This window comes from Mesocricetus auratus, unplaced genomic scaffold, assembly GCF_017639785.1.
Source record: "Mesocricetus auratus isolate SY011 unplaced genomic scaffold, BCM_Maur_2.0 Super-Scaffold_4256, whole genome shotgun sequence".
In the NCBI taxonomy this organism is placed as follows: Eukaryota; Metazoa; Chordata; class Mammalia; order Rodentia; family Cricetidae; genus Mesocricetus; species Mesocricetus auratus.
In genome coordinates, this window is record NW_024429182.1 from 52,282,957 (window position 1) to 52,308,258 (window position 25,302).

General features: G+C 52.5%; 2 protein-coding genes across 7 annotated transcripts in view; one reads left to right on the top strand and one right to left on the bottom strand.

The window, feature by feature from the left end:
* Nucleotides 1-13,874, top strand: Scyl1 (SCY1 like pseudokinase 1). Of its 3 annotated transcripts, none has more exons than XM_013113895.3 (17): nt 1-184; nt 531-671; nt 842-1,191; nt 1,567-1,657; nt 1,864-2,019; nt 6,102-6,260; nt 6,609-6,716; nt 7,215-7,328; nt 10,482-10,637; nt 11,613-11,801; nt 11,920-11,995; nt 12,195-12,359; nt 12,560-12,696; nt 12,997-13,065; nt 13,152-13,358; nt 13,439-13,499; nt 13,602-13,874. In XM_013113895.3, exons 1-17 carry the CDS (start codon nt 74-76, stop codon nt 13,724-13,726), a joined length of 2,415 nt encoding a protein of 804 aa, XP_012969349.1. In that variant the 5' UTR covers nt 1-73; the 3' UTR covers nt 13,727-13,874. The 3 variants fall into 3 exon arrangements, with proteins under 3 accessions (XP_012969349.1, XP_021082342.1, XP_005064035.1); XM_005063978.4 differs by having other exon boundaries at nt 2-184; nt 12,994-13,065; XM_021226683.2 differs by lacking the exon at nt 531-671 and having other exon boundaries at nt 12,994-13,065.
* The window catches only part of Ltbp3 (latent transforming growth factor beta binding protein 3), a 16,069-nt gene continuing 4,542 nt past the window's right edge, over nt 13,776-25,302 (bottom strand). Inside the window, exons 5-28 of one of the 4 annotated variants that reach the window (XM_005063975.4) lie at nt 25,185-25,277; nt 24,897-25,019; nt 24,341-24,499; nt 24,067-24,252; nt 23,345-23,361; nt 23,196-23,268; nt 22,936-23,034; nt 20,649-20,774; nt 20,416-20,547; nt 20,199-20,327; nt 19,856-19,978; nt 19,610-19,732; nt 18,219-18,341; nt 17,899-18,018; nt 16,579-16,707; nt 16,171-16,338; nt 15,945-16,028; nt 15,579-15,707; nt 15,353-15,490; nt 15,123-15,263; nt 14,825-14,986; nt 14,673-14,753; nt 14,456-14,587; nt 13,776-14,362 (exon numbers count right to left, since the gene is read on the bottom strand). In XM_005063975.4, coding sequence (XP_005064032.1) covers nt 14,211-14,362; nt 14,456-14,587; nt 14,673-14,753; nt 14,825-14,986; nt 15,123-15,263; nt 15,353-15,490; nt 15,579-15,707; nt 15,945-16,028; nt 16,171-16,338; nt 16,579-16,707; nt 17,899-18,018; nt 18,219-18,341; nt 19,610-19,732; nt 19,856-19,978; nt 20,199-20,327; nt 20,416-20,547; nt 20,649-20,774; nt 22,936-23,034; nt 23,196-23,268; nt 23,345-23,361; nt 24,067-24,252; nt 24,341-24,499; nt 24,897-25,019; nt 25,185-25,277 — 2,942 coding nt within the window. In that variant the 3' untranslated portion in view covers nt 13,776-14,210. The remainder of the gene's footprint in view (nt 14,363-14,455; nt 14,588-14,672; nt 14,754-14,824; nt 14,987-15,122; nt 15,264-15,352; nt 15,491-15,578; nt 15,708-15,944; nt 16,029-16,170; nt 16,339-16,578; nt 16,708-17,898; nt 18,019-18,218; nt 18,342-19,609; nt 19,733-19,855; nt 19,979-20,198; nt 20,328-20,415; nt 20,548-20,648; nt 20,775-22,935; nt 23,035-23,195; nt 23,269-23,344; nt 23,362-24,066; nt 24,253-24,340; nt 24,500-24,896; nt 25,020-25,184; nt 25,278-25,302) is intronic. The other 3 variants (XM_040749213.1, XM_013113873.3, XM_005063976.4) reach the window with 3 other exon arrangements.

Sequence of the window (25,302 nt, forward strand, 5' to 3'; positions counted from 1 at the left end):
CGCCCGCCCCGCCCCGGCTCGGGCGGCCGGAGGACCCGGAGTGGAGGCTCCCGAGCCCGTAGCGGCGGCGACGATGTGGTTCTTTGCCCGGGACCCGGTCCGGGACTTCCCGTTCGAGCTGATCCCGGAGCCCCCCGAGGGCGGCCCGCCAGGGCCCTGGACCCTGCACCGTGGCCGCAAAAAGGTGAGGTACGGCGCTGCTCTGCAGGCCGCGGCCGACCTCGGCCTTTCCTAGTGTGTACGCCGGCCCTGCTGCGTCGCGCTGGGCCTGACGTGGCGACCAAAGCTCCCGGCAACCGGCTTGGGAACGGGGCGGGCAGTGACGACGTGGCGGGCGGAAGGACCGAGGGACGGACAAGCGGACAAGACGGGGGTCACGTGGGCCTAACCAGCTCCTTAAGGGCTGTCCTGGGGGCGAGACCCGCTGGTGTCCCTTCCCTGCTGCTCTGGAGACTCGGAGCTGGTGAAGCCCAGGCAGGTTGGAGTAGTCACCTGGCCCGCGCCTCTCAGGTTGCTGTGTCCTCCACCAGGCCACAGGCAGCGCGGTGTCCATCTTCGTGTATGATGTGAAACCCGGAGCTGAAGAGCAGACCCAGGTGGCCAAAGCTGCCTTCAAACGCCTCAAAACTCTCCGGCACCCCAACATTCTGGCCTATATCGATGGGTTGGAGGTACCTGTCGCCCGATCTTCCCATCTCACTGTTCTCTGGCCCTCACTTTGTACCTAAGTGCTTCAACACCCTCAGATTTGGTACCTTCTCCACTACCTCTTTCCCTGTCACGGCCCTCATCTTCTCTCCCTCTTCTGGAACCGTGCCCTAATACCCTTTTCATTATCCAGACAGAAAAGTGCCTCCACATCGTGACAGAGGCTGTGACTCCACTGGGAACATACCTCAAGGCAAGAGCAGAAGCAGGTGGACTGAAGGAGCAGGAGCTGTCATGGGGGCTGCACCAGATTGTGAAAGCCCTCAGCTTCCTGGTCAACGACTGCAACCTTATCCACAATAATGTCTGCATGGCTGCTGTGTTTGTGGACCGGGCTGGCGAGTGGAAACTCGGGGGTCTGGACTACATGTACTCAGCCCAGGGCAACGGCGGGGGACCACCCAGCAAGGGGATTCCTGAGCTGGAGCAGTATGATCCCCCGGAGTTGGCTGATAACAGTAGCAGAGCAGTCAAAGAGAAGTGGTGGGTGACTGCGGTCGTTGTGCCTTGATCTGTCCTGCATTGGAGGGCCCTGCAGCCTCGGGACCCCTAGACTAGCTGGGAAGCCTCTGGCCCTTGCCACCTGCCTAGAAAGGGAACCAGCTGCTCAGGAGGGGGGTGGTTGGTCAAGATGGACATAGCCTTAGGTGTCTGAATTTGAAAGGTGTCCATGCTTCTCTGAGTTTTGATTTCTTTGTTAAATGGGGCTAATGAAACCAACTATTTGGGGTTAAGGGATCAGTGCAGGGACACACAGCCAGATCCTGTAATGCAGTGGGTGCCTGGTACCTAAAGCAGGTTGGAGGCAAAAGTAGTATATGCTAGGGAGCCCTGATCAGCTCTGGGTTACTGCCACAGGTCAGCAGACATGTGGCGCCTGGGCTGCCTCATCTGGGAAGTTTTCAATGGGTCCCTACCTCGGGCAGCTGCCCTGCGAAACCCTGGGAAGGTACGTGTCCCTGCAGCCCCTGCCTACCTCCTCTGTCCTAGGCCCTTCTTTCTTTCTTTCTTTTTTTTTTTTTGGTTTTTCAAGACAGGGTTTCTCTGTATTGTCTTGGAAGCTGTCCTGGAACTCACTTTGTAGACCAGGCCTAGGCCCTTCTTTCTTGTCAACCATCCACCATCCTTTCCCTGATGTGGAGCATTCTCCTACAGATCCCCAAGTCCCTGGTGACCCATTACTGCGAGCTGGTGGGAGCCAACCCCAAAGTACGTCCCAACCCGGCTCGCTTCCTGCAGAACTGCCGGGCACCTGGTGGCTTCATGAGCAACCGCTTTGTGGAGACCAACCTCTTCCTGGAAGAGATTCAGGTGAGCTCCCAATCTTCCCTGGTATTCTCTGCCATGACCTCTCACCTATGTTTTGGTGACTCTCACATCTGGACAGTGGAGTTAAGTCCTTTGGTTGCAAACCCTGGCTTTGTCTCTACTCACCCTGTGACTTTCCATGCCTGAAGTTCAACAGAGATCTTTTTTTTTTTTTTTTTTTTTTGGTTTTTCGAGACAGGGTTTCTCTGTGGCTTTGGAGGCTGTCCTGGAACTAGCTCTTGTAGACCAGGCTGGCCTCGAACTCACAGAGATCCGCCTGCCTCTGCCTCCCGAGTGCTGGGATTAAAGGCGTGCGCCACCAATGCCCGGCTTCAACAAAGATCTTAATGCGTCCAGGAGCCTGGGGTAGCATTTGTTAGTTCAACACATATAACACAGTCCTCCTTGGAATCTGTGGGTGTCCTAACTTTCTTTCTATTGTTGTGATAAAACCCTGTGACCAAAAGCAATTTGCTGAGGAAAGTGTTTATTTGGCTTACACAATCACACTCCATAATGAAAGGAAATCAGGGCAGGAACTGAATCAGGAAGGTGGAGGCAGGAACTGAGGCAGAGGCCATGGAAGAATGCTGCATCTGATGGAGGCATTTTCTCAATTGAGGTTCCCTCTTCCCAGATGACAGAAAACTAGCCATTCACAGTGGGAATTGGTTCTAGGATCCTCAGAATTGGCAGGTGCTATAGTCCTCAATAAAAAAGTCATAGTATTGCATATAACTTACATCCTTCCATAATTGTGAGTGTATGTGTGTGTGTGTTAAATATCCATGTGTGAGGGGTGAACATGGTTATATGCAGAGACCAGAGGAGGATATCAGGTGTCCTGCTCTATCCCATTACTCAGCCTGGAGCAAGTAATTTCCAGTGATCCTTCTATGTCTATCCCAGTAGCACTGAGGTTACAGATGTGTGGGGCTATGCCCAGCTTCTTACATGGGTGCTAGGTATTTGAACCCGGGTCCTTGTATAGTTTTTGTTTTTTTTTTTTTTTTTTTTTTGAGCTAGGGTTTCTTTGTATTGCTTTGGAGCCTGTCCTAGAACTTGCTCTGTAGACCAGGCTGGCCTCGAACTCACTGAGATCCGTCCACCTGCCTCTGCCTCCCAAGTGCTGGGATTTGTAAAGAGAAGCTTTTTCCTTGAGAGAAGCCTTCCCGCCAGCCTGGTTCTAGAACCGCATGAGTCCCAAATAAACACACAGGAGGCTATATTAATTATGAAGCTGTTGGCTTTGCTTGTTTCTTACTGGCTAGCTCTGACTTAAGTAATTACCCCATAATTGTTAATCTAAGTATTTCTCTTACCAGAGAATAGTTCCGGGCTTCCTACCCCATGGCGTTACATCTTGACTCACTTGTGTTTTTCCTTCCCAGAGTCCTCCTGGACTCCTAGACCCACCTATCTAGATTCCTATTGGCCCAACAGTGCTTTATTGACATACGACTTCCCCAACAGGGATTAAAGGTATACGCCACCAACACCAGTTATTTATTTATTTATTTATTTATTTATGGAACAACAAATATTTTTAGGCACTGAGTCATTATCCCACTCCATCCTCCTGTAGCTAACTAGCCCCTTATATGATATGTGTGCTGTGTAAATAGTTACTGTACTATCATATTTGGCCAAATCATGGCCAAAGAAAGAAAGAAAGATGGCTATATGTGTGTGGTACAGACAGTGCTTGCTTTCCTGATATTTGGATCTCTGTTGTTGAATCCAATCATGGTGGAGGCAGATAGACAGCTGCTGGGTAGAGTTGAGCTCCCCACAGATGCTTCATGACTACCCTGTCACTCCAGCAGCTCATACCTACCGGTAACTCCACACCCGCATTGTTGCTCTGTTCCTCAGGGGTGCCACACAAAGTGCTGGGGAGGGAAGAGTGTCAGACCTGCCCTCAAGGACCCAGCAGGAGTAAACAGAACAGGTCCCCACCTTTGGGAGCTCTCATTACAGGAGAGAGACAGGAAGCGTTAATGAGAACACCTGTGGTCCCTGAGTAAGTGCTGGAAGGAAATGAGCAGGTGCTCTGAGGGCCTCAGAGAAGAGCATTGAGCTAGGACCCGAAAGACTCAAAGGTAGGAGCCTTTGGACGGTGACTTGGGGAACATGGTCCTGGGAGAGAGAAGAGTAATGGGGAGGGGGCACCCTCCGCTTCACCTCTGACTCTCAGCACCCATATGTGTACAAGAGAGAGAATCACAGCACCCACCAACTCTTAGGGCATCGTAGTGACAAAGGACTGAGGTTCTACTTTAACCCAACTAGCTGCAGGGAACACAGAGAATCAGGAGCAGAGAGTAGAATTGGGATAGAGCAGGAAGAACTGTATCTTTTCTTTTTTTGAGGTGGGGTATCACTATGTAGCCCTGGCTATCCTGGAATTCACTATATAGATCAGGTTGGCCTTGAACTCTCAGAGATCCTCCTGCCTCTGCCTCCATAAGTGTTGGAACTAAAGACGTGTTCTGCCATGGCTGGAACTAAAGTTTTGTATCTTGAACAAGCAACTGGAATTGTTGAGCCCTGATGTCTCTTGGCCAGTGTGTGGGCAGTGGGAATGTTGTTACATGGAGTTCTCCTCACATGGCTGACTGCCAGGCCACTGTCCCTTGAAAATGAGCTGTTTCTGGCTAACTACCTTGGAGAATGTGGGAGTTTGGTATCAGGGTCTCCTCTTCGTGTTGAGTGGACTGGGAACCCACTGTGACTCTAGAAGGGTGACCTTGGCTATGATTGGTCTTTTTGAACTTTACTCATTACCTTCCCAGCATGGTCAGAGCCTGCTTCCCACCTGCACTAAGCAGCTCCAAGCCACCTCAGCACTTCTCATCCTCAGCCATGGTCACTTGTTCTGGGCCAAGCTACCTCTGGATGGTGGTAAAACAGAGGGCACAAGGGGTTTGGGGTAATGACTATCTATACACTTGTTTTTCTGCTTTCTGAGGCAAGGCCTCATTATGCAGCCCAGATTGGCCTTGAATCCTCAATCCTGCCTTGGTCTCCTCAGTACTGGGAAGGCATGTGCTACCATGCCCAGCTTCTGGCCATGGTACCCTTCTTCCTCATCTTTGGGGGAGTGACAGCATTTTTTTTTTTGTTTTTGTTTTTGTTTTTTTTGTTTTTGTTTCTGAGACAGGGTTTCTCTGCATTGTTTTGGAGGCTGTCCTGGAACTCACTCTGTAGACCAGGCTGGCCTCGAACTCACAGAGATCCGCCTGCCTCTGCTTCCCAAGTGCTGGGATTAAAGGCATGCCCACCAACACCTGGCAGCTGTGTGTCTTTGAACAAGCTACCTTTCTGTCTGTTGCTTGTTGGTAAGATGTACATGCTTTCCCACCTCATAAAGTTGTGGAAGGGTTCTTTGAGATAGTGTGTGTGCAATCTGTGCTCAGGAAATTTGTGTTATGGGTGTTACAGCCTCAGGTGGGGGTATTAGGAAGACTAATAGACTGTTGAGCCTGTTTGGACTCAGGTATGGTGGCAAACTGTGCCTTTCTCTGACTTTCTATGGCTCTCCCTAAACTCCACCCAATGTGCCCAACCAAGCCAAGGCAAGGAGTCAAGTGAGATCCTTCCTGCTCTGAGCCTCAGAGTCCTCATGGGGGTTGTTGTGAGCAGTAGAGGATAAAGGATTTAATCTCTCTAGTGATTGCTAAACTTACAAGCCAAGTGACAGGGATAGCAAGGACGGTCACTAGAAGATACTGGTTGTGTGCCAGGCACTGGGTCTAAATATATAGCCTAGGCTGGCCTTGAACTCACTTTTGGTCTAGGCTGGCCTCCAGCTCCAGGTCCTCCTGCTTTACCATCACTGTGCACATGGTCAGACCTGGTTTGCTGGCAGCTTTTTATGAACATTTTCTGGTTGAATCCTCAGATTGGTGGTAGAGTTGTTATGCCATTTTACAACTGAAGAGTGCGCCCACAATTGCCCCCTAAGTAGAAAGCTGGGCTCCATAGCATTGCTCCTGTTCCTCCAGGCTGGGTGGCCCTCACTGTCACCTGGAGTGTGCATGGTGAGGCTGGTTTCCCCCTGAACCCTGTCTTTGCTCCCCTAGATCAAAGAGCCAGCTGAGAAGCAGAAGTTCTTCCAAGAGCTGAGCAAGAGTCTAGACTCATTTCCTGAGGATTTCTGTCGGCACAAGGTGCTGCCCCAGCTACTGACCGCCTTCGAGTTTGGCAATGCGGGGGCTGTGGTCCTCACACCTCTCTTCAAGGTAAATGGGACCAGGAGTGTAGGATCCAGAGACCTAGCTGGATACAGCCCTGGGTGAGAAGCATACTCAGGGTAGATGCAAGCCTGGTGTCCTCATGAGTTAGCAAGCAAGGGCCACCTGGCTGTGGAGGAGGCTGGGGACTTCTAGTCCGGGGAAGGCCAGTCCCTGCGGTGCCAGATTCTTTTCCTTCAGACCCTTGCTTCAGAGCCTACCCTCCATTGCTCCCCTGCCATCACCTCAGTCCTACCCTGGGAAGCCAGCAGTGAGCCCAAGCAAGTTGAGGGAAACCTGTGAAATTGCCCTAACCCTGTAGATGTGGCCAAGCCCCTCTTCCTGCTTCGTCCTCAGGTGGGAAAATTTCTCAGTGCTGATGAGTACCAGCAGAAGATCATCCCCGTGGTGGTAAAGATGTTCTCATCCACGGACCGTGCCATGCGCATCCGCCTCCTCCAGCAGGTAGAGGCCTCAGCCAGTTTCTGCCCAGGTCCTCCTCCCAGACCCCATCCTGGTTCCAATCACCCCCTAGCCTTAGGCAGGTGGCCAGAGCTCGTGCTTTGGCTACATAGAGATCTCAGAAACCCCTGCCATGAGCATTACACAGGTGAAGCTCTTGGAAGGTAGAGCTCGTCCCAGGGCTCTGTGTAGCCTTAGGACTCTCCAGACTCCATCACTTAGGTCCTCTAGAGTGGGACACAGTTTCTCCTGTCAGCCCCAGGACAGCTGGAGCAACAAATGGTTAGCCTCTAAGTTAGAGGGTTCTTAGGAGCCAGGAAGAACTAGTGACTTCCAGGTACCGGGTACCAGTCCCCGTCCAGCTGTCAAAAGCACTTCCCTCTTGAGGACACACACATGAGCTGGGCTTAGGAGACTACCTGGTGGAACAACTAAGGCCAGAGTGGCCCTGTGACTTGGGTAGGGTGCAGCCATCTGCTCATGTCCTACCCTGGTCCACAGATGGAGCAGTTCATCCAATACCTCGATGAGCCTACAGTCAACACCCAGATCTTTCCCCATGTTGTACATGGCTTCCTGGACACCAACCCTGCCATCCGGGAGCAGACAGTCAAGGTGGGTCTACTCAGGCCTAGAGTGGCCATCTCTTGTCTCCCAAGACAGGGAAGTGGTTCTCTCTGGAACACGGGCCTTGATTTGAGACAGTGGGTGTGGTGGGAGTGTCCATATCCAATCTCTGGGTGCAGCCTTGAAAGTGGGCGGGATTTGGGGGGGACTCAGCCTTCAGTTCTTTCAGCTGACACTGAGCAGCTCCCAGGGCCTGCCTGGCCCCATACTGGGACACAGACTCGCAGACAGCGAGTTCTCCTGTTCTTGAATGGGACAGGCAATGGGCCTGGCCGACAATACATAGGAGATGTGAAAGGGGAGTATAAACAGGAGGGTTTGTAACTTTTAAATATACGAGTACCTAACAGCGTAGCATGGGGACGCATGCCTGTTATACCAACACTTAGAGGGCAGAGGCAGGCAGATGACTGTGAGTTCTAGACCAGCCTGATCTACATAGGGTGTTTCAGGCCAGCCAGAGATACATATCAAGACCTTGTCTCATAAAGATCCTCCTCCTTCCGCCAAAAAGACTGCCGTAGTCAGATGTTGAAGCTCATATTTGTAATCTCAGTGTAATGGAGGCAGAGGCAGGAGGATCATAAGTTCAAGGTCAACCTGGGCTACATGAAGAGACCAAAAATAAAGGGAGGGAGTATAGAGAAAGAACTGCTTTGATCTAGTCTGGTAGGTGACTTGGAAGAAACATGCTCCTTATAGAAGGACCAGCACCTGTAAAGGCTCTGAGGCTAGAAGCTTTTAGAAATGTAAAAGTAGCAAAAAGGGGTTTAACATGCTGAAGGGGAGTAGTTGTGGAATTTGGGAGCTAGGGCCTTGTCGGCATACCAGGCACCTGGCACGTGCATTGGAGATGAGGTTGACGCTACACTTGAGTTGGGCAGTGGCAGGGTTCGTTGTGTTCTTTGGAGAACCCTGACTGTCAGGCAGGGGGGAGCTGGGATGATGTTAGGGGTTGTTGCAGCGCCTGGGGTGATGGAGGCAGCATGTGGAGAGAATGGGCCATTCTGAAGCTGGGACTGACAGTGTTTTCTGAGAGTTAAGGATAATCTGAGGCTTCTCGGCTAAGGTACTGAAAGGGTCTGTAGGGTCTGGGGGCGGGGACTGTGGGAAGAGCTGGCTGTAATTGGGCAGCTGTGTTTTTCTGTCAGGTGGCGGTATGGCGCCGACCCATGACTATGCACGTGTGAAGTACAGGGGAAATGTGTAGGTCAGGGATGCCTACCAGGCCACCGTGCTCTCAGTTTACTGCCACTGTGACAAAATACCTGAAATCGAGTAAAGAGGACAGATCAGTTTTAGGGTCAGTTTCAGGGGCTTTCAGTCACTTGACTTTGTTGCATCTGGGCCATTGGGGAGCTGGGACATTCCGGCGGGGGCCATGAAGTGAAGCAGAATTGCTTTCTTCATCACAGATGGACAGAATGACAGGGGAGAGTGCTTGGGCAAGTGGAAGCTCCCAAGAGTATGTTCCCAAGGATCTACTGCCTTGAACTAGGTTCACTTCCCAAGCTTCCATCACCTCCCAGAAACCCATCAAATTATGAACTGATGATGTCAGAGCCCTCTGGATCATCCCATGCATTGCTACACTGGGACAGGGACCCAGCCTTCTCTGCTTGTGAGAGCATTGCAGATCCAAACATGACAGGCATGCGAGCCATGTAGTAAGAGGACTTAAAAGGGTAGGAGTGTTAGTTAGATACAAAAAAAAGCCAGAGAATGTGCAGTGAGGTTTCTGACCATTCAGACCTTAGTGAAAAGAGCAATTGGCCAGGGAAAAACTTGAGGTGTCAGAACACCTTAGGGCCAGGGGTTGTAGGAAGAGAAGCTCGGCCCTTGTCCTCATTTATTTTTATTGCACAGTCTGGAATCGTCTAGGAAGAGGGAAGCCCAAAATGAGGAATTTCCTAGTCAGACTGGCTTGTGGCATGTCTGTGGGGCATTACCTTATTTCTGATTGATGTTGGAGGCCCAGCCACCCCTGAGCAGGCAGTCCTGGGTTGTACAAGGAAGCATTAACTGGTGAGGAAAAGCAGCTTCCTCCTGCTTCCCGCCACATGTTCCTTCGTTCTCCACCCATCCCGTCCTCCCTAGCTTTTTTTGTTTTTTGTTTTTCGAGACAGGGTTTCTCTGTATTGTTTTGGAGGCTGTCCTGGAACTAGCTCTGTAGACCAGGCTGGCCTCGAACTCACAGAGATTCACCTGCTTCTGCCTCCCAAGTGCTGGGATTAAAGGCATGCGCCACCAACGCCCGGCTCTTCCCTAGCTTTTTTTGAGATAAGATCTTTTTATGTAGCTCTGGCTGTTCTGGAACTCATTGTGTAGATCAGGCTGGACTTGAATTCTTAGAGATAGACCTCTGCCTCCTGAATACTATGACTAAAAGTGCGACTGCCATGCCTGATTCTACCCTCACGTTCTTGCCTTGCATCCCTGCCCTGACTTCTGTCCGTGCTGGCTTGTGATGTGGGAGCTGAAAGATAAGACAAACATTTTAACCTTTTCCGTCCCCAGTTGCTTTTGGTTAAAGTGTTTGTCATAGCAACAGAAAGGGAACTAGCACATCCATTACATTTACACCTTTAATCCCAGCACTTGAGAGGCAGAGGCAGGCGGATCTCTGAGTTCAAGACCACCCTGATCTACAGAGTGAGTTCCAGGGCTACACAGAGAAACCCTGTCTTGAAAAAATCGAAAAGAAAAGAAAAATAAGTAAATACATTTAATGACTAGGCGTAGAGGTACATGCATCTAATTCCAGCACTCAGGAGGTTCGAGCAGGAGGGTTGCAAGTTCAAAGAAAGCCTGGGCTAAAACAAAGTTAAATTGAAAATCATATTTAGCAAATTGGAGGTCATTAGTAACCTCAGCCTGAATGAACCAATTTGGTAGAGTGGGTCTCAGAATGAATTGATATGTAAGTTTGAATGGAGCAGAGTGTAGACAAGCTTTTGGGGTCTTGCTATAGAAGGAAGACAGAAATAGGAGACTCCCTTTCTTAATATGCTAGTTGGGACGGGACTGGGCTGGTCAGGTCTGACAGCCCTGTTCAAAGCCACCGTGACTGGTGACCTGTGCACTCTCCAGGAGTTCGTTCTTGCCCTGGCTCACAATACCCTATGTCCCTCTACTCTACAGTCCATGCTGCTCTTGGCCCCAAAGCTGAATGAGGCCAACCTCAATGTGGAGCTGATGAAGCACTTTGCAAGGCTGCAAGCCAAGGATGACCAGGGTCCCATCCGCTGCAACACCACAGTCTGCTTGGGCAAAATCGGCTCCTACCTCAGTGCTAGTGTGAGTGTCCTTTAGAGTTATGGAAGGATGGTGGCCCCTTTGGTGCTACAAAGCCTATGTTTGTGGGTCCTCATTGTTGCAGAGATTCAGCCCTTGAGCACTGTGAGGCCAAATGCCTGGGCTTCTTGAAGTGGAGTCAGTTGTAAAGCACACATCCATTAAGGTGGTAAATCTGGTTCTGAACTCAGGTCTGCTTGACGCCCAAGTCTTCACGGATCACCTCAGTCGAGGTCTATAAACTTGAACTTCTGATAGGCCTAGACTCTTAACAAGAATGAATGAAAGTTGGGCTTGTGCTGCACGCCTTTAATCCCAGCACTTGGGAGGCAGAGGCAGGCGGATCTCTGTGAGTTCGAGGCCAGCCTGGTCTACAGAGTGAGTTCCAGGACAGCCTCCAAAGCCACAGAGAAACCCTGTCTTGAAAAACCAAAAAAAAAAAAAAAAAAAAAAAAAAACCAAAAACAAACAAAAAAAAACCAACAACCAAAAAAACCAAACCAAACAAACGAATGAACAGGATCAGCAGGTAGGGAAGATGGGAGGCACACGCCCAGCCTCAGCGTTGCTGCTCTGGCCCTACACCTTGAGGCTGTGTGAAACCCAGTGATCTAAGAGAAACCGAGGTACATATTTATCAGTAAATTCTCTTCTATGATGATGATGATGATGATGATGTTGGTTTTTCAAGACAGGATTTCTCTGTATAGCCTGGCTGTCCTGGAATTTACTTTGTAGACCAGGCTGGCCTTGAACTCACAGATCTCCCTGCCTCTGCCTCCCAAGTGCTGGGGCTAAAGGGGTACCATCACCTCCTGGCATAAATTCTCTTCTTTTAAATTGTGAGTGATAGGTTCACATTTTCAGACCTTGGTTCTAATAGATGGCCCCACATTGGGAAGTAAGATCTGGTAGTGGGGGCCCCTTGTTGATTCTGTATATTGAAGCATCATTTCCCCTGTCAATCTGGGCTCTCAGACTAGACACAGGGTCCTCACCTCCGCCTTCAGCCGGGCCACTAAGGACCCATTTGCACCATCCCGGGTTGCGGGTGTCCTGGGCTTTGCTGCCACACACAATCTCTACTCGATGGATGACTGTGCCCACAAGATCCTGCCTGTGCTCTGTGGCCTTACTGTGGACCCTGAGAAATCTGTGCGGGACCAGGTAAGGCATAGCCAGGGCAGACCCCAGGGTTGGGTTCAGGGAAGTCCAGTCTCAACAGAGGCTTGGCAATCCCTTGGGAGTGCTAGAGCATGCAGCTTGGCCTCTTGCTACTCCACAGGCCTTTAAGACCATCCGAAGCTTCCTGTCCAAGTTGGAGTCTGTGTCAGAGGATCCTACCCAGCTGGCAGAAGTAGGTGAGTGACCCACACTCGTGTTCTCTTTCCCTTTCCTTTACTGCGCCCATGGGAGCATTTGAAAGCTAGAAAAGGCCCAGCAAGCAGCTTCCCTGTTCCACAGCTGGGAGGACTAGGCCTAGAGAAGGGAGGATTTGCTCTGGATCACTGTGTTTCATCTTTCCATGAAGCCTATACCCACTTGTTTCTCATTACCCAGAGAAGGATGTCCATGCAGCATCTAGCCCTGGGACAGGAGGAGCTGCAGCCAGCTGGGCAGGCTGGGCTGTGACCGGGGTATCGTCACTCACCTCCAAGCTCATCCGTGCACACCCCACACCGACGCCATCCGAGACCACTGTGCCCCAGAGACCAGTGCCAGAGGGTGAGTATCCCAGGGTCACTCCTCAGTGACGGGGGCTAAGAGCTGTTATTGTCAGGCTGTCCTAATGTAGTGACAGCGACATGAGACATGGGTGATGTCTCGTCACTCTTCCTGGTACCAGTTTCCTTTCACTCTTTCCTCATAGCAACCTCCACTCTGCCCCAAGTTCTCTCTGAGAGCTCAGACTCTTTGTTCCCCAGGAAATCCTGCTCCAGCCCCTGCCCCTGATGCCCTGACGACCTCAGGCCACTGGGAGACACAGGAAGAAGACAAGGACGCAGTGGAAGACAGTGCCACTGCTGACAGATGGGACGATGAGGACTGGGGCAGCTTGGAGGTGAGTGGGGACCAGCTCAAGGCACAGGCTGACCTTCAGAGGGGCACGGATTAGAGTTGGGCCTGTGTGACATCCTGGTAGGTGAGCTTCACAGACTGATCATCATAGGCCGGCACCAGCCACTGAGTCCCTATTCAACTTCAGGGTCCCCAAGAGCTGGTTCAGAAAGGAGAGGCTTGGTATGTATCAAAAACAAATAAGAAATCAAAGCTGAGCTATGGATAAGAGGGCTCACTGTACTTGCCCTCTGGGGGGTGAGAACACGGCTGGTCATGCCTTTTCCTTCTCGCCCTGTAGCAGGAAGCTGACTCTGTGCTGGCACAGCAGGATGACTGGAGTGTCAAGGGCCCGGGGAGCCGAGCTGGACAGGTGGGCTGGGTCGGGCAGGGGATATGTGTGGAGCACCATTTGGCTCTTCACTCTCCTAGCCTGCCTTTCCTCCATCGTTCACTCAGGTCAGCCACCCAGACCACAGACCTCTGGAATCAGACTGGAACAGCTGGGAAGCTGAGGGCTCCTGGGACCAGGGCTGGCAGGACCCCAGCTCTGTGGAGCCACCTCCAGAAGGCACCCGGCTAGCCAGCGAGTATAACTGGGGTGGTGCAGAGCCCAGTGACAAGGGTGACCCCTTTGCTGCCCTGTCTGTTCGTCCCAGCACCCAGGTACTGGCCCATTGAGAGCATAGCTTGGGTGGGCTGCTGCTGGGGGTTGACTCCCAATGCAGCCTGCATTTTTCTTTCAGCCCAGGCCAGACCCAGACTCCTGGGGTGAAGACAACTGGGAAGGCTTGGAGACCGAGAGCAGTGAGTGTTTCCCATGAAGGGGTGGTGGGGGTGGAGCCTGGGGAGGGCAGTTTTAGGAGCTGAGTCTGGTCAGCCCAGTCACCCTTAACTTCCTGATCTCAGGACACGTGAAGGCAGAGCTGGCACGGAAAAAGCGTGAGGAACGGAGGAAGGAAATGGAAGCCAAGCGGGCAGAGAAAAAGGCTGCCAAGGGGCCCATGAAGCTGGGAGCCCGGAAACTGGACTGACAACCCTACCCCCCAAACCTCTGGGCACTTCCAGTCATTGGAGAGCAGGCCTGGCGGATGTATTTATTGTACAAACCATGTGAGCCTGGTTACCAGGCCAGGCACATCTAATGTACATAATCAGAGCCACAATAAATTCTATTTCACATCCTGGGTTCCAGTTCAGCTTAGCCCCTCCCAAGCAGTGGCTCTTGGTGCTGCCATCCCAACCACCTTTGAATGTGAATATAAATTTGCTTTGAAAGCCAAGAGTAAATTAAAGGGGCAGATCTGACTTTGCAGTCTGTAGGGACCCTCAGGGAGGAAAGCAGACAGCTCTCTGCAGACAGGAGCACCCTTGGGTGTTGGGGTGCTGGAAGGAGATCTATGGGCCCCAGAGGATCCTTGGGTCCATCTCTGATTTGGACAAGAGTAAGGGATGTACTTGTCTCCACTGTTAGTGGAAACTTTCTCAATGATCACCAAAGTGCTGGCCAAGGCAGCTTCAGCGGCGGCGCTGAGGCACACAGGCCCCATGGGGGCGGCTGCGGGTGAAGCCAGCTTTGCAGACACAGCGGAAGGAACCACTGGTGTTCACGCACCGCTCGCTCTTGCACAGCAGTCCGCGCTGGTTCAGCTCTCGACACTCATCGATGTCTGTAAGATGTGACAGATGCCGGTGTAGGTGAAGTCCTAGTGTGGTGCCACCCAACCCCTGCTGGCTCTGCCCTTCTGTCCCCAACATCTTACCCACACAGCGGGCACGGGAGGCATCCAGCTGAAAGCCACCAGGACATTCGCATACTGCCCCGCCTGGCCGTAGCACGCAGCGGCCACTCACACAGCGGCACTCATCTGAATCTTCTTCCGAGCTGTCCTCGTCTATGCGGGCCAGAGGAGTATAGATATCAGCACTGCTCCTGTTGATGGCCTCCGACCCACACCTGTGCTCCCTTGGCTCACTCACCTCGAGGTGACTCCCCCAGTAGCAGGGGGCTTGTGTCCCAGAAGGAATTGCTCTCACTCTGCGAAGTCGGGCACTGGGACCCTGGAAGTGGGTATAGAGTCAGCAACACTGCTTTACTTCAGTCCCTACCCCAAGTCTCAAACGTAGCTCACCGGCACCTTGTGGCGGGCATGGTCTGCACTGGGTGCCCCAGCCACGGCCCTGGCGGCAGCAGCAGTCATCAAAAGTGAGGGCAGGTCCGGCCAGGGGCCCCATACACATGCCATCCTCTCCTCGCTGGCCCCAGCACACCTCCCGTCGCTCTGGGGCATGCTCTGTGGAACAAGACCCGCTTCAACAAGGAAGGAGGTAGGGACTGCCCACTGAGGTCCCATCCCACCTGCCGACTATGGCCCAGGGGCTCCACCCTGATAAGGCTCAAAATTGGCCCAGGACGAACGTCGCCCTCACCCGCCTGGCTCTCGGGGAGCTGGCAGTCGTGGCCTGAGGGCCCGGACACCCAGGGTGGGTGACATTCACAGCGGTAGGAGCCTGGGAGGCTGACACAGCGGCCAGGGCGGCAAGCAGCCGGATCCTGGCACTCATCCAGGTCTACGGGGCATCGGGGTCGGGGCTGGTAATCACAGTCCAGTCTGGGATCTGATCCCTCCTGCTCCCCATGCTGATCCCGAGGGCCTCACCCATCTCCTCCGGACTCAGACACTGGCGCTGGGCGGGGCTGTACTCTGCTGGAGGTGTGCAGGCGCAGCGGTAGCCACCACGTGTGTTCTCACACACTCCGTTCCTGCAGTTGGACTCATCTAAGCACTCATCCACATCTGCGGAGAGAAAAAACTGCTCGTGACAGAAACAGGCCTGGAGCAGGGTGGCCACTTGCACAGGGACACTGCTTGCTACTGCGCTCACCCACGCATTCCAGGAGGTTGCCATCATAGTAGAACCCCTGCTTGCAGTAGCACTCATAGCCTGGCTGCGTGTTTACACACTTGCCCTCCTTGCAGATCTCTGCTCCGAACAATACGCACTCGTCGATGTCTGTGTGACCAAGGGAAGCGTGAGTGTCCAGAGGGTTCTCCTTTACCTGTGACTCAGGCCCCTTGACTGAGGTGCCTGGGTGGGGCTCACTGGGAGAGCTGAACACGAGGCAGATTATTGGGATCAAGCTGGCATAAGGAGTCAGCTTTACCTAGTGAGTGACAGCCCCAACCAGCACCCATAAACCAAGCCGAACCATAATGAGGAGGAGAAGGGAGGGGCCAGGCCAGAGCTTACCACGGTGGGCTGGAATGCCATAGTTTACAATGTTGTTGTCCTGTGTGTAGCCCTTTCCATCAGGACAGAGGCTGTGGAACTCAGCTGCAGGGTGAGAGAAACCACCAGGAGGAAAAAATGGAACTGAGCATACGCCTGCTTTCTTCTCTTCCCAGCTACCCAGGGGGAAAGCTTTGGTTTCCCAGTGAACAAACAGGAGCTCTGGGAAGGGGTGTATTCCTCTGACCTGAGCTGTAGACCGGACAGGGATAAATTTCGCAGTGGTCTCCCCAGCCAGCCCCCAGTGAACAGCAGCACTCCTGCTGTGTGACATTGGTGGCCAATACACTGTCGCAGAACACTGTGTCATCGAAGTTAAGGTAGCACTCCTTCTTGTGGTGGGGCTGTTCCACCTCTGGGGAAAGGGTAACAGTTCATGCTTATGGAGGGAGTAATTTTGGCCTGTCTACTATATCCAAAACTGTACCCATTCTCTCCTCAGCTGCTCTGGCCCTCCTTGCCACTTGGTGAGAAGTCCAGCTCTACCCCACTTCTCCAAGCAAAGAGGATTCAGAAAGGTGGAACAGGGACATAGCTCTGAGCCCAGTTGTAGTTCCTAGGATTATCCAGTCTGAGAGAAGGGGAGGGCACTCACCCTCACACCCATGCTGGTCCTGGGTGAGTGTGAAACCCTCATCGCAGACGCAGACATAAGAGCCCTGGAGGTTCTCGCAGGCCCCATGGGGCAGGCACAGGCCTGGGTCCTGGCTGCACTCGTCTATGTCTAGTAGGTGCAAGCAGAGCAGGGAACAAGAGTCAGCTCAGCTTTGGACAGACCCAGCCCCTTTCTCTGGGGTGTGCCCAAAGGCCTTCTACAGGCTCAACCTAAATTTCTGCTTTGGTTTCAAAGCGCATACAACAGATGTCCCCTTGGGTCTGTCTGTGTGGGTAGATTTGTGACACTTGCTGCTGTCCTCCTGGCAATGATTGAACCCCTGACTCTCAGCTGGCATGTGGAGACCCTCACTCTGCTCTCTCGCTACCTTTCGGTCCCATCACAGATTTGCTATTCTTTGAAGCAAGGTCTGTTTCCTGAGCTAGTCTTGAACTTGAGATCCTCCTGCCTCAGCTTCCCGTGTAGCTGGGGTGACAGATAAAGCCATCAAACTCGGCTCATCACTCTTCCATTCCTTCCAAAATTTTGCTCAAGGCAGAGTTGTTCCCTCTCCTCTAAAACACACAAAGAGAACTGTTCAAGTGCTGTTCTTGGGGTAGAATCCCACCCACAGCCCTCTCTCTGCTAAGAGGCCCCCTTCCCACCCACAGTGCCCTGCTGAGGGACCCCTCAGACTTCAGGTCCCAGTTCCATAGTTACCTGCCTTTAAATAACTTCCAGGTACCTCACCCTGAACCTGAGACTCATTCCCATGCTCCCCCCAATCTAGGAGCCCCAGATTATTGCTGAAATATCTAGTACAGTACTTAGCCAATGGGGATTGCAGGTATCACTTGGTGTCTAATGTACATACCGGTGAGTTGATGGGTCAGACTACCGTATCTGTTAGCAGTTGAGCAGAGGGGATGGGGAGGGCTCAGCCCTTGAGAGCACTGGCTGCTTTCCCAGATGACCCAGCACACACATGTCCACTCACAACCACCTCTTTCTCGCCCTCTTTTGGCTTCCATGGACATGCATGCACGTGGTGCAGACTCATTTAGGCAAACACACATACACATAAAATAAAAATAAAATCTTAAAAAAAATAAAAAAGCTGACAGAAACTCGAATGCAGCAAGCAACACTGAGCACCATGGGCCTTGTTACAGAACAAATGGAAGAGTAAGTAAATGAGAGCTAGGTGGATTGATGGGTGAAGGAGTGAATGTCAAGTTTACAGGAAGGCTACAGTGTGTCTAATAGATTACATTGCCCTGTCGTCACGCCTTTCATGAGCGCTCAGACAACTCTTCATACCTTGGCATTTCCTGCCGCCCACTAGCCGATGTCCCTGGGGACAAAGACATCTGTAGGAACCATTGGTATTGATGCAGTCACCCCCAATGCATGCAGCAGGGAAGTCACATTCGTCAATGTCTGTAGAGATCAGGGTTTGGAGAATCTCAGGGGTTGACCCATACACACAGCCTGGAGCCATCAGAGTTCCCTACTCTGAGAACCCTGGGTCACTCCCACACCCCCAAACCACAACTGGGATCTGGATGGGGGCTGAACCTGAGCAGAGAGACCTGGGGTAGGCAGGGACATGCCAGCACCCAGGCTCTAGGATCCCTCACCCTCACAATGGCTCCGGTCCCTTGACAGATGATAGCCAGAGAGGCACTGGCACTGGAAGGAGCCTGGTGTGTTCGTACAGACGCCATCACTGCACACGTCCCCAGCCTCGCACTCATCCATGTCTGCAGGGCACAGGAGTGTTAGTGGCCCGGGCTGGAGGTGGCCTCAGGCTTCTGCTATGGTTTTCCCACTGCTGCCCATTTGCCTGGAGCACAAGAGCTGGGGCCGAGGAGGCCTCACCCTGCTCCCCATAAAAACCGGGTATGGTGTTCAAGCCAAGTGCTCTCAGGGTTCCTCGGCCATGTTTGATGCTGCAGAGCTTGTGTCGTCCCCCCTTCGTTCACACTCACTACACAAGAGGTGTACTGTCTTCTCACACTGCTTGGGCCCCAGCTTCTCACATGGTGCTCTGAAAGCCCAGCCACCTTCCATGATCCTACAATCCCTTTGCTCCCATCTCTTCACTTGCCCCTGCCTCCCCTCGTCTCCGTGTCCATGAAACTCTGCAGTAAAGCAGGCCTACCGCAACTTCCCAGAGCCCCATAGTCCACAGCTGATAGTTCCATACGGGCCTGTATGGCCCAAGACTCCCCGCCCACATCGCTCAGCTTCTACTGGCATCTCTGGCTGAGAAACCTAAATTGACAACCCTATTGAGCTCATCTAACATGGATGGACAGTCTCAGCGTCTTCCCTCTCAAAGAGGCCCAATCATAGTGAACAGCACCACCCTTGGAGTCACCAAATTAGACTCTGGGAGGGCCCATCATTCCTTCTCTCCAGCCAACTAGCCTAGCCAATTTGTTCTAACATCACAGCATCTCATGGGCACCCCATCTATCTACTTAGCTAATCTCTATGGTTCTCTAGAGAAATGCAGGCCGCCTCCTTCCTGTAGGCTCCTGCCCTACTAGTAGACAAGTCTGACACGTTTCCCAGTTTCTCTGAATTCTAGCCCCCAGCCTGCTTTTTGGTACATAATAAACATTACCACAGAGGACTAATGATTCACCATCTGACATTTTTTTTCCTTCAAATTAACAAGCTTTTCGAGCAAAAGTTTCAATTCTCATCTCTTAAGAGACAAGACATGGCTCAATGGCTAGGGACATTTGTTGCTCTTACACAGAACTAGGGTTGGATTTCCAGCACCCATTTGGCAGCTCACAGAGGCCAATAACTTGAGTTCCAGAAGATCTGATCCCCTTTTTTGTCTTCCGAGGGCACCAGGTATGTACGTGGTGAATATACATGCATACAGGCAAAATACCCGGCTACATTAAAAAAAAAATCCACCCTCCAGGCTTAAAAAAAAAAAAAGTCCATCCTCCAAGGCCCAGCTGTTTCGCTGAGGACAGAGCCATTGTCTGCCGAATATGCTGGAGCTCACCTATGCAACTGCGGCCATCTGGTGCAGGCTCGTATCCCTGGGCGCACGTGCAACGGAAGGATCCAGGAAGGTTCTCGCACCATCCAGGAGAGCAGGGGCTGCCTTCGGAGCACTCGTTGATATCTGCAGGGAGGAACGCTAGCACCACACTGTGCCCTACAACAATTTGCAAGCTGCTGGGGGGTGAGGCCCCGCCTCCCCAGGGCTAGAGGCCCGCCCCCCACGTGGAGCCTGAACCGCCCTCACCACGACAGGCCCCGCCTCCCTGACTGCGGTAGCCGGGCTGGCAGGCGATGCACTTATAGCTGCCAGGTTTGTTTTCACATTTGCCATCAGGGCAGGTGCTAGGGTCGCGACACTCGTCAATGTCTGCATGGAAGGGAAAAGGAAGACGGCAGGTCTGGGGACAACATGGCTGGTCCTGTGCTCAACATGACAGGGCCTCCCTCTGTCACATATCAAGACAAAATGACCGGTTTGGGATTTCCTGACCCCCGCCCGAGAGGTAGAGATGGGTGCAGGCCTTCTGCCCCCATCCTAAGCCGAGGCACAGCCGGGAAGCCCGCTTCCGTCTGGACGGACACCCCACCTTCACACACGGGCGGTCGGGAGGTTTTGAGCCGGTAGCCGGGGTAGCAGTTGCATTTATAGTGACCGGGGAAGTTGATGCAGAAGCCGCCGTCGCCGCACAGGTGAGGCTTGGCGCACTCGTTCAGGTCTGGGCGAGAACAGAGTATACGACGGGCATAGGGCGGGTGGTAACCCACCCGGTATCCCCAGGGTAGCCCGGGGCTGGCGGCACTCACCCACGCACGAGCGTCCCCCCGCGCCCACATGGAGGCGGTAGCCACGGTTGCAGTGACAATTATAGGAGCCCCCAGTGTTCATGCAGATGCCTCTCCCGGGACCACAGGGCTCCGCCTCGCACTCGTTCACGTCTGGAAGGACCCGCAGGCCAGGAGACATCAAAGGCAGGTTGAGATCCCCGGCCATGCCCTGGGCCACCCGCCCCACCCCTTCGCCCACAGGCCCGGCTCACCAACGCAGTAGCGGTGCTGCGGATGTGACCGGTAACCCGGGTTGCAGTGGCAGGAGTAATCGGAGGGGCCAGGTACACACTGTCCGTGGCCGCAGATATTCTGGTTCAATCGGCATTCATCCGTCTCTGCGGCACGTGTAGACAGGGTCAAAGGCCGGTTAGGGAATACCTGCTTCCTACTACACCACAGGGCAGATCTGACACACCAGCCCTACTGCTCAGCAAGGCTTGATCACAGAGTGGCCTCTGACTTCTGCACATGGGTATCTGAATCCTAGGAGTTTCTACACATCTCAAATGATCCTGATGTCCTTGTTCCAGAAGTCTCCACACAGGACCCCGTGCCCTTGCCATTCCTGCCACCTTTGTTACTTTTGTCCCTAGCATTCCAAGAGCCTGACCCGTGTCACATCAAATCAAACCACATGGGCTAAGTGTCCTATGCTCTTTTTTTTTTTTTTCGAGACAGGGTTTCTCTGTAGCTTTGGAGGCTGTCCTGGAACTCACTTTGTAGACCAGGCTGGCCTCGAACTCACAGAGATCCGCCTGCCTCTGCCTCCCGAGTGCTGGGATTAAAGGCGTGCGCCACCAACGCCCGGCGTCCTATGCTCTTATGACCCTTTCCCAAGGGTCTTTGAGACAACATTCTCCCCAGGCCCCTCAGTAGCTACACCTTGTAATACCAGGGTTATTAATATCTTCTAGCCAGTGACTTCAACACCCCTTGTTCCACAGACCTGGGTCCCCACTTTCCAGTGCAGAGGAACCCAACTTGTGCTATATGTGTCTAGATGTCAGACAGAGGGCTTCTCTCATCCTGTGCCCATGTTGTCCTCGCTCCTGACCGCCACTTTTCCCATGAAGCCCAGGGTGACGCTGAGCTCTGCCAAAGCAGACCTGACCAGCGTGCATTTTAGGCTGCGCGCCGCCTGCGGTACCTCTCCATAGGCTTCCTTGCTTTCCTCCCAGGCACCTTGTCCTCCATGTTCCCACAATCCCCTAGGGGTGGGTAGTCACCGTCCCCCTGAGCCCCCATCTCAGGAGCTCTTCTAGACTCAGGGTTTCAGTCAAGTTCAATGACTATGGCTTTGGAGTCCATGTGCCATAGACTTGATCTGGCTCCGCTGTGACAGATTGTTAAAACTCTCTGAGACTCAGCTTTTTTTCATATGGAAACTAGACAAGCGCTTGTTGCCTTCAAAGGAAGTGAAGTGATGTGCATCAGAAGCTTTTCACTTTGAGCCCGGCAGATTGCTCAGTCTGCGCTGCCAACTGTACAACGCTCAGTCCTTGCAGAAGCTTCTCATAGCCTCTGGCATCAAACCCGCCTGTTATGAACTGGACTTACCCTGGTTCTCTGTGGTTTCTCCCTCCTCCACCAGTGATTCATACTTTTCTACACCTTTGCCCAGACTTAACTTCTCTGGAATGTTCTTTCTTTCTTTTTTTTTTTTTTTTTTTTTTTTTTTTTGGCTTTGGCTTTGGCTTTGGCTTTTTGAGACAGAATTTCTCAGTATAACTGCTCTGGTTGCCCTGGAACTCACTCTGTAGACCAGGTTGGTTTCAAACTCACAGTGATCCCAATTCTCTTGAATACTAGTAATCTTTAAAATGTTATATAGTCTCTCTCTCTCTCTCTCTCTCTCTCTCTAACACACACACACACACACACTCAGACCCCACAACCTCTGTTTTTTTTTTTTTTCGAGACAGGGTTTCTCTGTATTGTTTTGGAGGCTGTCCTGGAACTCACTCTGTAGACCAGCCCGGCCTCGAACTCACAGAGATCCACCTGCCTCGGCCTCCTGAGTGCTGGGATTAAAGGCATGCACCACCACTGCCCAGCCCCACAACCTCTTATTGCTACCTAACATCACAACCTTCAGACTTCCTGTCTTCTCTCACTTCTCTTTTTATAGCATTTATGAGACACAGTAGACTTTAATTTCTGATCTGCTTTGTGGGTTTCAAGCAACAGTCTATGCTGACCTTGAACTCTAGGCAGTCCTGTCTTCACCAGAGTATTGAGATTACAGGTGTGAGTCACCACGCCTGACTTGATCTGTTTGCTTGTTTGTGGTTTATTTGGGAGGCACATAGTAGATGCTCAATAAATATAAGTTGGATGATAAGTACTCTCAGATTGAGCTGACCATCATACTAGCAGGCCCACTGGAAGGCAAAGAGGCACCTCTGCTGCTCACTGAACTTCCCAGCTCAGGGCAAGTGCTAGCCTGTTAGCCTAGGAAGCCACGGGAGGAGAACTAAGCTGGGTGTGCAGTCTTACCTGTGACCTGAGTTGGGGCGATCTCCACTGCACTTCTGGATGGGGGCAATTCTGGCAGGAACCGGTGAAAGGTAGGTGGGGAGGGGCGAGAGATCAACTCTGCAGGCAGAAGGAAGGGCTTTTCAGAGAGCAAGGCTGGTGACTGAGCCTCCTAACCCCTGCAGGCCACACCCACTGAATACTCACTGCAGCCCCTCCCACACCTCCCAGTGACTTAGTCCCAAGAACTGCCACCCTGCCAGTTGCAGTGCCTAGCTCACCTGGGTAAGGCCGGGCAGGGGAGGTGGTGGCAGTGGGGTGGCTCTGTTGCACCAATCGCTCCTCACTCACTGGCTGCGGTTGATAGCAATATAAGCCCTCCTTGCTTCCTTTGTCTCCCTACCCCCTCCACTGGAGCTCCTATACTCACTGGATCCATGGTCACTCCTAAAGGAGACGATGAGACATTAAACATCAGGATGGGACACCAACATCAAGGGTCAACAGCTGGGGCTGTATGGCTAGGGTACGTCTCTGAGAGTTGAAAAGTCATGCCTTTGGGTCAAGGGTCAAAGCTTAGATCCTGGGATTAGGGTATGTTTGCTTAGTGGTCATGGTCTAGAAAGCAATGGTGGAGCTAGGTTTGTTTGTTTTTTTTTTTTTTCTCTGAGACAGGGCTTCTCTTTAGCCCTGGCTGTCTTAGAACTAGCTCTGTAGACCAGGCTGGTCTCAAACTCACAGAGTTCCACCTGCCTCTGCCTCCCCAGTGTTGGGATTACAGGTGTGTGCCACCACCACCCAGCGTTGAGCTAGGTTTGTACAATGCTGGCCCAGGAGGTGATAATAGCTCATGGTCAAATCAATGCTGAGGGTAATAGGGTCAGTGCTTTGGCCAAGGGATTTAAACCTTAGAACAGTGGTTCCCAACCCTCCTAATGCTATGACACTTTATACAGTTCCTCATATTGTGGTGACCCCCAACCACAAATTATTTCATTGCTACTTCATGACTATAATTTTGCTACCATTATGAATCGTAATATCTGATATGCGACCCTCCAAAGGGTCACAACCCACAGGTTGAGAACCACTGCCTTAGAAGGTTAGACTGAGTCTTATCTGTGGGTCTTGAGTCACTGGATGAAGTCAGACCTCTCTCTTCCTCTGCGTCTTCAGGTGGCGGCGCTCTGCTGGGGCTTTCAGGGAGCTGCTGGGGTTTGGGTGGTCCATCAGGGTGCAGGAAAAGGGAAAAGTCACTTTCACCCTGGATGGTGAGTGTCTGGTGGGAGGTGAGGATGTGATAACCCTTCCCAGCTGGGCAGATCTCCTTGAAGGCTGCTGTGGTCAAGATGTGGACACAGCAAGTGAATTCCTGGATAGGAACACAGCTGTCTCCCACACACTACACCTGTATACCTCTACTCACCGGTACCATCCGCTGGGCAGCGCTGGCACCGTGCACCCCAGGCTTTACCCACGCTGCAGCAGCAGAGTTGACGGGTGAGGCGTGTGGTCAGAGGATGCTGGCACTGGTGCTCGGTGCTCACCAGGCGGAAACACAGGCTCTTCTCCTCTGGTTTGTCGGCTGCAGGGGTGGTAGTGGAGGGCCAGACCTGAACACTGCCCCTCTCAGCCCAGTTGCTCCAGACCCTGCTTCTCTGGTTCAGTCAACTCTTGAGCCATATGTGACCCTGACCTCATGTGACTTCCTGATACCTCTGTGACCACTGACTTGATTCAAGTTCTGAATTTCACTTGTCCTTCTCACCAAACCAGTGATTTATAGGACCCTTATTTCATCTGGCCTCGAGTGAGCTCTAACCTCAGCTCACCACTGATTCTATCTGCTCTGGATCTTGTTGCTTCTGCTAGCAACCCTTAACCCACTCTGACTTCTTGTGACCTCTGACTGTCTGCTTGGAGCTCTGCCCCTCCCACCCATGCCTTGTGAATTCTCAGGATCAGGAGTCCCCAAGTCTTACCAATGCACTGTGTCCGTGAGGGGCCCAAGCTATGACCAGAAGGGCAGACACATCGGTAAGAGCCAGGGTTGTTGAGGCAGTCTCCATGGCGACACATGCCGGGCATCGCACATTCATTGATGTCTGTGATAAGCAGTTTGACCAATGTAACTGGGGCCATAAGGTAGCAGCAACCTGCTCCGCACACTTGAGGGTTTTGCCTTAGTTAGACTCCTTTCTCTCTCACCTTGGGACCCCTCCCCCATGCCCACCTGCCCCCTATAGTCCAGACTCTTCAGCGGACCATACCCTGGCAATGGGTGCTGTTGAGCCTCTTGTAGCCCTGGGGGCAGTCAGCACCCACCTCCCCACGCACAGGTCCTGGCTTCTGCACCCCTGTATCTGCAGAGAGTGGACAGACACAATA

What these genes read in the sequence shown, in the direction of transcription:
- Scyl1 (XM_005063978.4), top strand. Translation starts at nt 74, where the DNA reads ATGTGGTTCTTTGCCCGGGACCCGGTCCGGGACTTCCCGTTCGAGCTG. An exon ending in AGAGCAGTCAAAGAGAAGTG is followed by an intron (nt 1,192 to 1,566) that starts GTGGGTGACTGC and finishes TTACTGCCACAG; the next exon opens with GTCAGCAGACATGTGGCGCC. An exon ending in TCTTCCTGGAAGAGATTCAG is followed by an intron (nt 2,020 to 6,101) that starts GTGAGCTCCCAA and finishes TTGCTCCCCTAG; the next exon opens with ATCAAAGAGCCAGCTGAGAA.